A 13,686-nucleotide genomic window follows, 5' to 3' on the forward strand; every position below is an offset into this window, starting at 1 on the left:
ATTTATCCTTCCTCCACTGCCTGGAGAAACGGGGGTCAGTGGGTACGGGTGGATCCTCAGGTGACTGGCTGCTGCTGAAACTGACGAGATCTTCTCCCCTCCCTGTCCCTGCTGCTTTTACCAGTAGATTCCAGGTGGTAGTGTAATTGACTAACAACTTCTTGAAGCAGCTGCCTGCCTCTCGTCCCCTCGCTGCCGCTGCCGCTTGCAGGCTTTGCCTCCCTGCAAAATGGCGGAGGGTTCGGCCCTCGCCACGCTGTTCCCCACCGAGCTCCCGCCCCCGTCGGAGGCAGTGCGGGTCCCGGCAGACCCGTTACAGCCCCCCCCACCGGAGTACCTCCCAATAGTCCGGCATATCCAATAATCCGGCATCACTTGGGTCCCAAAGGTGCCGGATTATCGGAAGTCTACTGTAGATGGTACCAAAGTAGTAAATAAAAAACGTAGAGAAAGCATTGATATTATGGAAATGCCCTCAGATTTCCAAACTCTTACTCTTATATATCCGTATAGTGAAATAAAGCACCTGCAACTAACCCAAGTCAACTGACTTGGGCTCAGAAGACTAGGACTGCAGGGCTATAAAATTGCTGTGTAGACATTCAGGCTTGGGCTGGAGCCCAGGCTATAGGGTCCCGTGAAAGGCAGTGTCCTGGAGCCTTGGTTCATGTCTGAGCCCAACCGTCTACACCTAGTTTTATAGCCCTGCACTCCAAGCCCCGTAAACCAGTGTAATCTGACATGGGCCTGCCTCAGGTGTTTTTATATAAAATAAAACTCTTCAACATCTGTGGAAGAATTTTAAAGATGGGTGGACTCTTCTCAAATTATGGGCAGAATAGTCTCAGGCTTTGTGGAAGGAGCAATGGAAAATAATCTGAAACTGGCTGATTTTAATTGAATATTTAAAAAATAAATGGTAAGTGTGAGCAGAGAAGAGCAGTGAATTCTTCAACTGTATTGTACATTATGAAACAAACATACTAATTATGTGAAGTATGAAGGAATATGGCCTATTTAGTGTCTTGGTATCTGCTTACTTCAGATATTTTTTTAAATTATTTTCACTGCCATTGTACTAGGATTTTATGATGAAAGAGAAGTTACAAGCCTAATATGAATGCACAAGTTGTGTCTTGGAATGTGTACACTAAATATAAAATTCTACTGAAATCATATCTACAGCTCTCATAAATTAAAGAGGAAAGGCATGGAGATAGTTATGGGATGAGAGAGTGAATGGGACACCAAAGTGGCATTTTTCACATGGAGGGAAGACACACAATGAGAAGTTAGGTTGGATTATGAAGTATTTGGTGCAAATTTGCTGGAGTTGGGTAATATAAGATACCAATTGGAACATGATGCCACTGTAGAAACTTGATTTATAGGTGATAAAGAGTGCAACATTATGAAGATCAGAGCACCACCAAGTCTGACTGAGTAGTTGAAGGCTTATGGAATTGTGCAGAATTGGATCTTAAGTATCTGCAATCAGATGTGATCTCAGTTTGTTTTTTTGTTTTGTTTTTGTTTTACTCACAACATGGTGGTATTTTCCCTGTAGTCCATCTCTAACATCCTTTCCTTGAGCATGAGATGGAAACTTTCAGAGGTAGAATCTATTTTTCTTAGTTGTCTTAATAAGCATAGATTTCTTGTTCAATCAACAATTTAGGGCATGCAAGGTTGAGTCCAAATTTCATTTCTGTGTGCAGCAGTACAGGGCCTCTGTATGCCTCCCCACAGTGCTCTTAAACACACAGTTCTAAACTTTGGTGCTCTTTAGATTTCAGACTATCTAAAAGTAAGCCATCTTCTTACTTGTACAGTCAGTATCATCAAGGTAAAGTTATAGAAACTTAAATGTTGCCTGGTGTCCAGATTTAATATCACTTTTTTTTCTCTTGTACAGTAACAGAAAAGTTTAACATAAGGAGTGTCTGCCAGTGGACCCTGATGTGTCTGGATCAGAAAATAATGTGAGGTGAATCTAGAAGGAGTCTGAGAATTCATGTGAAGAATTCCAGCTACAGGTTGGTGGGTGAAAGAATGTTAGCAGCAATCCAAAGTATTGGATACTCAGTTGATAATATGGGATACTGTGTTCTAGGCTTCATACATTACTTTCTAAATCTGACACACCCTTTTGTAAAATACTCCTTTTTCCTTTGAGACCAATTTTTGACTAATATAAAAAAGGGGATGAAGCCCAACAAAGAGGGTCTAAAGTAATCAAATATAGGAACAGAGGTTCTGATTCAGCAAAGTATTTAAGCAAGTGTCAAATTCTGGAGCCGAGTGACCATTCATCATTTTACTTAAATATCTTACTCATTTGGGACCATAGTGCAGCAAGTAAGGGATTTTTATCAACTATCAGGAAAATAACAAAATAAAAAGATGTAAGAAAAACAACCTTTTAACTGTTTTAAGTGAAACAATTTTTTTAAAAAATGTAATAGACTTTTTAGTATTTTTTTCAGTTGATATTTTTGTGTGTCCCTGCATTTTGTCAGTGCATACCTGTTTGTTTGCTTTTTCACTTTGATGTCTAGTTTGTTTTGCTTTATGGGTTTCCATGCTGTAGTCCAATGTTTCTCAACTAGTGGCTTGAGTACCTCTAGGGGTACTTTAAAAGAAATCTGGGGGGTACGTCAATACAGCTGAAATTTGGAGAAAACTGAATTTTTGTTTTAAGTTTTACTCATAGACTTTAAGGACAGAAGGGACCATTATGATCATCTAGTCTGACCCCCTGCACAGTACAGGCCACAGAATCTCACCCACTCCTCCTAGAATAATCCTCTCACTTATATCTCAGATATTGAAGCCTACAAATACTTTGAAAACCCCAAGATGCAGAGATCCTCCAGCAGTGATCTGTACCCCATGCTACAGAGGAAGGCAAAAAACCTCCAGGGTCTCTGCCAATCTACCCTGGAGGAAAATTCCTTCCCGACCCCAAATATGGCGATCAGCTGAACCCTGAGCATGTGGGCAAGACTCACCAGCCAGACACCCAGAAAGTTCTCTATAATAACTCCTATCATCCCTCCATTGACCTATTTCCCACTGATAATGAATGGTCAATTAGTTACCAAGATCATGTTACCTCATCAAACCATCTCCTTCATAAACCCATCTAGTTTAATCTTGAAACCAGATAGATCTTTTGCCCCCACTACTTCCCTTGGACGGCTGTTCCAGAACTTTACTCCTCTGATGGTTAGAAACCTTCATCTAATCTCAAGTCTAAACTTCCTACTAGCCAGCTTATACAGGCAGTCCCCGACTTACGCGGATCCGACTTATGTCGGATCCGCAGTTACGAACGGGGCTGCCCCAGAGTACATGGACTGCGGGACCTCGCGGTCCTGCCGCCCGTGTACTCTGGGGCTTTGCTCTGCGTCTCCCTGGTCTGCAGACCAGGAAGACGCAGAGCAAAGCCGCGGAGGGGCTCAGGCAGTGGGGCAGCCCCGCTGCCCGAGGCCCCCCCCCCCGCGGCTTTGCAAAGCCTGGGCTGCCCCGCCGCCGGCTTCGCCGCAGCTTTGCAAAGCTGTGGGGGGGCTCGGGCAGTGAGGCAGCCCAAGCCGCCTGGACTGCTCCGCTGCCGGCTTCCCCGAGGCTTTGCAAAGCGGCGGGGGGACTCGGGCAGCGGGGCACCCCAGGCGCGCTTGGGCTGCTCCGCTGCCGGCTTCCCCGAGGCTTTGCAAAGCTGCGGGGGGGCTCGGGCAGTGAGGCAGCCCAAGCCGCCTGGACTGCTCCGCTGCCGGCTTCCCCGAGGCTTTGCAAAGCGGCGGGGGGACTTGGGCAGCGGGGCACCCCAGGCGCGCCTGGGCTGCTCCGCTGCCAGCTTCCCCGAGGCTTTGCAAAGCAGCAGGGGGACTTGGGCAGCGGGGCACCCCAGGCGCGCCTGGGCTGCTCCGCTGCCGGCTTCCCCGAGGCTTTGCAGACCAGGGAGACGGGGAGCAAAGCCGCGGAGGACCCAGGCGGCGGGACCGCGGTGCGTCTCGGTCCGCCGCCCGTGTCTTCCTGGTCTGTTGGGGTGGGGGGGGGGCGCAGCTAGTATGCCCCCCCCGCCGCCCCAGCAGACTAGGCTTTTCTCCGGACGCCTGTGGCAGAGCAACTGGGGTGCTGCCGGTTGGTCCCGCAGCGCCGCTCTGGGCGCTACTGGTCCAACCCAGCAGCACCCCAGCTGCTCTGGTCCTGATTCAGCCGCTGCTGGTCAGTTTCAGCAGCGGCTGAATCAGGACGCCTGGGGCAGAGCAGATGGGGTGCTGCTGGGTTGGTCCAGTAGTGCCGAGGAGCGGCGCTACTGGAGCAACCCAGCAGCACCCCAGCTGCTCTGCCCCAGGCGTCCTGATTTAGCCGCTGCTGAAACTGACCAGCGCTGACTACAGGAAGCCCGAGGCAGAGTTGCTCTGCCCCAGGCTTCCTGGAATCAGCTGCTGATCAGTTTCAGCAGCAGCTGACTTGGGGACGCTTGGGGTTCTTAAGTTGATTCTGTATGTAAGTCAGAACTGGCGGTCAGTTTCAGCAGCGGCTGAATCTGGACGCCAGTTCCGACTTACATACAGATTCAACTTAAGAACAAACCTACAGTCCCTATCTTGTACGTAACCCGGGGACTGCCTGTATCCATTTGTTCTTGTGTCCACATTGGAATTAAGCTTAAATAATTCCTCTCCCTCCCTGGTATTTATCCCTCTAATATATTTAAAGAGTGCAATCATGTCCCCCCTCAGCCTTCTTTTGGTTAAGGTAAACAAGCCAAGCTCCTTAAGTCTCCTTTCATAAGACAGGTTTTCCATTCCTCGGATCATCCTAGTGGCCCTTCTTTGTACCTGTTCCAGTTTAAATTCATCCTTCTTAAACATGGGAGACCAGAACTGCACACAGTGTTCCAAATGGGGTCTCACCAGTGCCTTGTATAATGGCACTAACACCTCCTTATCCCTACTGGAAATACCTCGCCTAATACATCCCAAGACCGTATTAGCCTTTTTCACGGCCATGTCACAATGGCGGCTCATAGTCATCCTATAATCAACCAGGACTCCAAGGTCCTTCTCTTCCTCCGTTACTTCCAACTGATGTGTCCCCAGCTTATAACTAAAATTCTTGTTATTAATCCCTAAATGCATAACCTTACACTTCTCACTATTAAATTTCATCCTATTGCTATTACTCCAATTTACAAGATCATCCAGATCTTCCTGTATGATATCCCAATCCTTTTCTGAATTGGCAATAGCTCCCAACTTTGTGTCATCCGCAAATTTTATCAGGACACTTCCACTTTTGGTGCCAAGGTCAGCGATAAAAAGATGAAATAAAATTGGCCCCAAAACTGATCCCTGAGGAACTCCACTAGTAACCTTCCTCCAACCTGACAGTTCACCTTTCAATATAACCCGCTGTGGTCTCCCCTTTAACCAGTTGCTTATCCACCTCTCAACTTTCATATTAATCCCTATCTTTTCCAATTTAACCAATAATTCCTCATGTGGTACTGTATCAAATGCCTTACTAAAGTCGAGGTAGATTAGATCCACTGTATTTCCTTTATCTAAAAAATCTGTTACTTTCTCAAAAAAGGAGATCAGGTTGGTTTGGCACGATCTACCTTTTGTAAAACCATGTTGTAATTTGTCCCAGTTGCCATTAGTCTCAATGTCTCTAACTACTTTCTCCTTCAAAATTTTTTCCAAAATCTTGCATACTATAGTTACCTGAGTCGCTTTTTTTCCCTTTCTTAAAAATAGGAACTATATTAGCAATTCTCCAGTCAAATGGTACAACCCCTGAGTTTAGAGATTTATTAAAAATGTTTGCTAATGGACTTGCAAGTTCATGTGCCAGTTCCTTTAATATTCTTGGATGAAGATTATCTGGGCCCCCCCATTTACTCCCATTAAGCTGTTCAAGTTTGGCTTTTACCTCGGATATGGTAATATCTACCTCCACATCCTTAGTCCCATTTGTTATGTTACCATTATCCCTAAGCTCTTCATTAGCCTCATTACAGACTGAAGCAAAGTATTAGCTAATCAAAAACCCTAGTCTCAGATTTATTTTTGTTTATCCTTCCATTTAATTTGAACTGAATTAGCTAATTTTTTCCCTTTTCTTGGGATACAAGCTTCTGACAGCTTCTGCAACTTTAACTTAAAATAATTCCAGGCCTCCTCCACCTCAAGATCCATAATTTCTTTAGTCCAACTTCCCTAACTAATTTCCTTAATTTATTAAAGTTAGCCCTTTTGAAATCAAAAACCCTAGTTTCAGATTTATTTTTGTTTATCCTTCCATTTAATTTGAACTGAATTAGCTCATGATCACTCGAGCCAAGGTTGTCCCCTACAACCATTTCATCTATGAGGTCCTCGCTACTCACCAAAACCAAATCTAAAATAGCATTCCCCCTTGTTGGTTCAGCAACTACTTGATGAAGGAATTCATCAGCTGTCACATCTAGGAAAATCTGAGCCCTATTATTATTACTAGCACTTGTTCTCCAGTCTATATCTTGAAAGTTGAAATCTCCCATGATTACGCAGTTTCCATGAGTATTTACTTCATTAAAAACATTAAAGATGTCTCTATCCATATCCAAATTGGATCCTGGTGGTCTATAACACACCCCAAGCACTATCCCAGGGGAGGATCTGATAGTTTTCTTTTCCCAATGTGATTTTTGCCCAAACAGACTCTGTCTTCTCCATTCCATCACTTTTTGTTTCTTTACAATCTACCTCATCTTTGATATACAATGCGACTCCACCACCTTTACCCTTATTTCTGTCTTTCCTAAACAGCACATACCCTTCAATACCTGTACTCCAGTCATGCCTAGTATTCCATCATGTTTCTGTTATTCCTATAATATCTGGTTTCACTTCCTGGACCCAATAGCTCTAGTTCCTCCTTTTTGTTACCTAGACTCCTCACATTGGTATACAAACATCTTAATTTTTGCTGTTTGGCCTCATTCACATTCTTTACCCAATTTGGCCCGGACATTGTACCTCCAATATGACCTATTAGACTAGTATCCACCCTATCCTTCCTTATGTACATTACTGCGCTTTATTATTTTTCTACTTTTTACATCCAAAAATGTCATTGCCCACCCGGCTACGATTAAGTTGTTTAAACAAAATGTGTTACAATGTCAGAAAAAATTTTTTTATGCGTCTCAAAACTAGGTACTGGGGGGTACTTATCATTTTTTTAAAGGGATACTTTATCAAACAAAGGTTGAGCGACACTGCTCTAGTCAATCAGGAATGTTGAATGGTTTAGTGGCTAACCAATAAGCATCACCCTTAACAGGTGAGGCTTACCAGTTCCAGTTAGCAGTTGGGGGCTGGAGCAGCTCCTCTTCCACTGTGGGCAGTGGGCTGCTCTAGCCCTGCAGGACGTGTTGCAGACAGGAATGCTCTAGACGGGCTGAAGCAGCCCCTGTCTGTAACTGGTGCGCCGCAGGCAGGGGATGCTCTGGCTGGGCTGGAGCAGCCCTCAGCCGTGGGGGAGGAGTGGGGAGGCTGTTCCAGCCCAGCTGCAGCAGCCCCCTCCCACCTGCTCCCCCTTTAATTGGTTAACCAGTTAAACATTACATTGAACTGATTAACTAATTAAATAGGATTTTACATCCCTATAACTGAGTGTTCATGAGACACAGAAATTTCAGGAGAGTGTTTAAATTTAAAAACTGTTAAAAATAAAAATGTGTTTGTACATGACAGCCTATTCATTCCTCCTGCCAGGGCATTCTGCCCATCCTCAAGAGCGGGCTCCTGAACTGTATAGAGAGGTATTCATCTGGTTCAGGGGGAACAATGCTATGAAGATGGTTGACCTTAACATCAACCATATATCTAAATCAAAGAGAAACACTGTGTACTGCAGGGACCACGCTTAGTTTTTGGATGTCCTCTTGACTAAAGATTTGTTAAATCAAGGCACTGGACTTCTTGGTTCATTCCTATAGATCTTGCACTTATAGTTGAAAACAACTTTTTCTGTGCTAATAGAGTTGTACAGAGGTCTATATTTGCTAATTATTTTGCCCATTTCTCTTCAGGTCCTTCTTTCTGAAACCATGCCAGAGATGACAGAGAATGAGACTCCTATGAAGAAGCAGCACCGGTAAATATCTGTGACTAAATGACTGGCACCTGATGGCTATCTGAAAACTCTATAGAGCCTCTGTCTCTATCTGTTAAATTGCCATGGTATGTTTGCCTTGGCCAGATAGGCTCAGTGAAGGCCTCCGGTTATCTACAGGGCAGCAGATAGACAAGCTCTTCTTTGAATGATGTTCCTATGGCTGCTCACTGTAAGTACAGCAGCACTGCCTCCTGTACCTGGGTTCAGGGATCTTTGGTAGTATTGTCTGTTGAACCTCACACATGATCCTCCCTGTCTTGTGAGCAGGATTTATATGCAGCTCTGTGTGATCCAGTCACCCTCCGTTCTTTCTCAATTGCTTTTGGTCCAGGATGGAATTTGGAGGAGAGCTTTTCTATCCTCTGAATCTTTAGATAGTACCCTTCCCTGTTTAGCTTAGTAGTAGTAGAGTTTTTCTCTCTCTTTTAGTTTTTAGCTTAGACTACATTTTTCCTGCTTTCTGCCCTTGCCACCCAGGAAGCTTTTTTCCTTCATACTTATATCTGGATCACCTGGGTTTAAGAGGTGCTTTTCGTGCCGTGAGACCATCCCTCTCAACAATGATTATGCCGAAGAGCAAGGTCTCCAAGAGACCTGATCTGTTTGGGTGTAAGATTTATTCATCCTCTAGTTCTCCATGGTGGGTGGCCAACCACCAAGCTCTCCTTGGCCTCTGTGAGTTCATGGTGGACCATGGCTAAGTTAAAGGAGCTGTTCCATGAAGAATTCAATAAGGAATTCAGGGTGATCTTCCAGGAGGGCACAGTGGCTGCTATAGCAACTCTCCAAGCAGCTTCCGATGCAGTGCACTCTGCATCTCACACTATAGCCACAGCCACGTCCATGTGGCAGGCACCCTGACTGCTCCTCTCTGGCTTGTTGGCAGAAGCTCAACAGGCAATGCAGGACCTCCTCTTTGACAGTTGGGCTCCGTTTGTGGAGCAAAAGGACACTAAATTGCATGGGCTTAAGGACTTTTACAATACACTAAAGACACTAGAGCTGTATGTCCCTGGCCCAGCCCATAAGTAGTTCAAACCACAATAAGCTCAGGGTCAAGGGAATCAACCATGAGAAGAGCTGCGTCACCAGGAACATAGGAGTTACAAGCATCGTCCAGGCTACCTACCTTTAGCTGTCCCATCAGGCTTGACCCATAATAAGCAGGCAGCCAAAAAATCATTATGAGGGTGCAGCAGAGGGCAACCTATCAGACTATTCCCCAGATCCGTGGACCCTGATGTTTTTTTCCAGACACTTCTCTTTTTTTACTCGGAGTGCACTGCTATAACCTTGAACCTTTGGGTCCTGAACACAGTGTTTCAAGGCCAACGCCAGCTGCCCTAGGGATGGATCTGGCTCCTGCATTAGGAAGGCAAGATAAGGGACTTGCTGAAGTGAGGGAGGTGGGGTGGAATCTCTAGTGGCCTTGGGGATAGGGTATCAGCCTCCGGAGCACAGGGTGATGGGTTCAGTTGCTTCACCCCCTCCCAGTCTCCCTCGAAAGAACCTTTCTCACAAGAGTCTTCTAGTTTAGGAAGTTCAGGGGCTGCTGTAGCTGGGTACAGTAGGGGAAGTTCCTCTCATGGAAAGGCAGGGGTTCTATTCCTGATATTTTTTTAAAATTCCGAAGGCCAAGGGCGATTTCCGTCCCATCCTGCATCTGCAAGACCTTATTGGAAACTTAAAAAACCTGAAGTTCCACATGCTCTCCCTGGCTTCTATTATTCCTTCTCAGGATCTGGGAGACTGGTATGCTGCCCTTGACCTGAAGGACACATACTTTCATGTAGCTATCTTCCTGGTCACAGATGCTTGCTCTGCTTTATGGCGAGTTCTGCCTACTGCCAGTTTTTGGTCCTCCTATTTGGCCTGGCTACAGCATTATGGTGTTTACCAAGTGTGCGGCAGTGGTGGCTGCTTATCACAGTATCCAAATCTGCCCTTACCTTGATGACTTGTTGGTCAGTGGCAGCTCCAAGGCTTGAGTCCAATGAGACCTCTCTGTTTTGCAAGCCATGTGCCACGTGCTGGGACTATTGATCATTGACAAAAAGTGCACATTAGTTCCAGGTCAATGGATAGAATTCATCAGTGGGGGATGCAAGCAGAGCTCCCCGAGGCTCTTCTACATTTCAAAGAGTGAAACAGCCGCAGTGGGAACTGGCATGAGCGGGGGATTGCTCGAGTCCCCCACTCGTGCTGTGCTTCCGGTGGTGCTTCTGCAGCACCTGCAGTAGAAACATGGGAGAGTGGGCACTTTCTTTACAATATTTTTACCCCGCCTCTCTATTTAAAATATTTGAGGCAGCTTAAAATTTTTTTTAAAACACAGTATAAATATATATATAAAAAAATTAACACTTTTTGAGTCCCCGCTGGCCCCATGCTCCCTGCGGTGCGCCCCCCTTCTGTCTCTGAGAGGCAAGGGGGGGGAAACAGGAACCAGCTTAAAAGCTGGTCTTCCCCCCCAGCACCCTCTTCAGGTGCCACCTACTGCCCCCTGCTGCCTCTATCAGAGGCAGATGGGGGGGGCCTAGGGGAGGCTTCTGGGAAGTAGCCCCTGTCCACAGGAGTCCCAGGGGGCAGCTCCCCCTCCCCCCCGTGGAGAGGAGCTACTCCCACTAAGTAGCCTCTGTTCACAGCAGACAACCTTGTCCTCCGAACAGAGGCTGCTCTGTCACTAGCCCCTGTTTGTGGCAGACTGGGCTATCTGCCACGAATGGGCTGCTGGACTCAGTGTGAACTGGGACCCAGCAGTCTTAGCTCATGTTGGTCGCTGCACCTCTGCATTTTAAATGTAGTAAGAGCCCAGTGGCTCTTTATTACATTTAAAATCCAGAGCTGCAGCACAGGTGGCTTCCGGAGCTGGCACAAGCCGGGACTGCTCAGTCCAAGCTTGAGCCAGAACCTGGAGCTACCCCTGCTGCAGCTCTGCAGAGTGGTCCTATCAACTAATCGTGTGGCCAATACAAATTGTATTGGCTGTATGATTAGCCTGATAACCACATTTTAACATCCTTACTTCGCAATGGTTATGTAATCCATCATTATCCCAGCACTGGCACAGGATGCCTGTTTTTCTGCATGTTGACAGATGGTTCCTCAGATTCATCATGGGAACAAGTCATGACCAGTACAGGAAACTTCTCTTTGGACTTTCTGCAGCCCCTTGAGTCTTCTCCAAAGTTCTTGCGCTAGTAGCAGCCTACTTATACAAACAAGGCATTGTCATAATCCCATACTTAGATGATTGTCTTCTCCATCTGAATCTGACTCAGTTCATGCTGTATTGCAATTAACCTTTTCTCAAGTTTTACCTGCACAACATCTGAAGGTTATTGGGGTACACTTGGATGTGATACAGACCAGAACCTGTCCCAGCTGACAGATTTTCAGTACTAGTTGATCTCCCCTAGATCTCTGCAAAGACATGTCTCCAGTTGCTCAGCTGCATGGTAGCAGTATATGTGGTGTCTCCATATGTGGCTACACCAAGGTGGGCAAGAGGCAGCCAGTGGTCTAGATCTGGCCTGCCAATGCTTGGATCTAGTCTGCAGCTGCCTCGTTGGTATCCTTAGGCAGAGAGCAGCTCATGCTTTAAACATCTGGGTGCTCTGGATGCTGGGGAGGAAGGGAGGCTTTGCACACTGCCCCTTCTTCCTTCCTCCCCCCCCCCCCCCCCCGCAAAATTGCTGAGCTCTCATTGGCCAGTTTCCAGCCAGTAGGAGCTGAGAAATTTTGCTGGGGGCAGGGGCACTGTGTGAAACCTGCCTCCCAGCCACACAATGCCTAGAACGTAGCCACATGGTGCAGCTAGCAGATCAGCCTTAGACTGCAGCTCTGCTTCCTGCTGGACTGGTGGCTGGGAGCTGCCTCAATAAGTGTATCTCAGAGCCTACTTCTAGCACCCCACCTCTTCTGTCCCCCAACTTCCTGTCCCAGGCCACCAAACCCTCTGTACCCATTTCCCTCCTTCTCCAAGATTACAACTCCCTCCCAGACTCTGAACCCTCTCCTACATCCCTCCCTCAGGCCAAAATCCTCTCTTGCACCCATACCCCCCTCTCTAACCCTGTACCTCATTTCCCTGCCCCATGTCATCACCCAAACCCTCTGAACCCCCTTCTCCTAAGTCACAACTCCCTCCCAGACTCTGCAACCTCTCCTAGAGTCCACACCTTCTCCTGGATCCTACACCTCAAGCTCCTGGCCCAGATCACAACATCCTTATTCACCCAAATTCCTTCTTAGACCTTACACCCCCTCCTGCACCCCAATCCCCTACCGAAAACTCCTTTCTGCACCCAGCCTCTGTCCCAGACCCCACACCCTCTCCATAGACGTGCAGCCCTTGACCACTTGCCAAAATCTTGGCGTGGCGCCCCCCCCCCCATTACAAATTATTGCCCACCCTTGGGCTATGCATTGACCAGGTACCTCACAGGCAAGTCTTTGCAAATTCCTATTAAGTTCAAGGGCTAGCCACTCTGATGGACACAATCCAAAAACATCTGTGTCAGGGTCTCTTTCCTTCAGCCAGCATCATCTCCAGTACTAACAACTGATGCCTCCCCACTCTGTGGGAGTGTGCTCCAAAACGCCCATATGGTGAAGTCAGGTGGTTCCTAGTGGAATCCACACTGCTTCTCAACCTGTGGGCGGTCTATAAAGCCTGCTGGCATTTGATATATGCGATATAATGAACACTATCACCTGCATGTTCGACAATAACAGATAAGGGGGAACGAAGTCACATTCCCTATTGAACACGTCAGTCTTTCATCTGCATACTTCCCTGAAAACTGGAATATCTTTTGCAGACTCACTGAGCAGGAGACTCTCCCAAGACAACAAGTGAAAGCTAGATACAAAATGCCTAAACCACATGTTCAGCCGCTGCGGATTCCCAGCCAGAGATCTCTTTGCCATATTGGAGCATGTCAAATGCCCTCAATTCTTCTCAAGAGTGGGCCTGTACTCTCAGGCCCTTGGAAGTTGAGTTCCTCATTATGTGGGATGTCCCACTACTCTACCCTATCCTAACCATTCCTCTTTTATTCAGAGAGCATCAGAAAATATAGTGGGATTGAGCCTGATTCATTTTTTTAGCTCCAACATGGCTATGAAAGATTTGACATACTTACCATCACACGAAGGAGGTAAGTCCTCTGATCCCTCTGAGGTCGATTCCATGCCTTCTCTCACAAGGTGCAGGTTAAATACCCCAGTCCACAGTCCCTGTAACTGAAGGCATGAGTCCACCATGTTTTTGAGATTTGGTGGTGATCTGTTCAGAGGCAGTAAGAGTCCCCCTACCCCTCCGCCCTTAAATAGCAGACTTAATGCACTTACCTCCAAAAATAGAAAAGGTTCTGATTCTGGTGCACCATCAATCCCATCACTGCAATGAGCGTTCTTTTATTGCTCATTCAAGACTGTATTTTGAATCTTTAAAAAAATGGGTGTTATGCTCAAGTTCCATTTGTGTACACTTAGCCTCCATCACAA

General features: G+C 46.5%; 1 protein-coding gene across 2 annotated transcripts in view; it reads left to right on the forward strand.

The window, feature by feature from the left end:
• USF3 (upstream transcription factor family member 3) overlaps nt 1-13,686 on the forward strand; it is a 57,083-nt gene that overhangs the window by 5,869 nt on the left and 37,528 nt on the right. For both annotated transcript variants that reach the window (XM_075905005.2, XM_089772179.1), the window contains exons 2-3: nt 1,916-2,036; nt 8,090-8,154. Coding sequence is in view for 1 of the 2 variants with exons in the window: in XM_089772179.1 (XP_089628305.1) it covers nt 8,108-8,154 (47 nt within the window). In the remaining variant the exon portion in view is untranslated. The remainder of the gene's footprint in view (nt 1-1,915; nt 2,037-8,089; nt 8,155-13,686) is intronic.

This window comes from Pelodiscus sinensis, chromosome 1 (assembly GCF_052426305.1).
Source record: "Pelodiscus sinensis isolate ZL-2025 chromosome 1, ASM5242630v1, whole genome shotgun sequence".
NCBI lineage: Eukaryota > Metazoa > Chordata > Testudines > Trionychidae > Pelodiscus > Pelodiscus sinensis.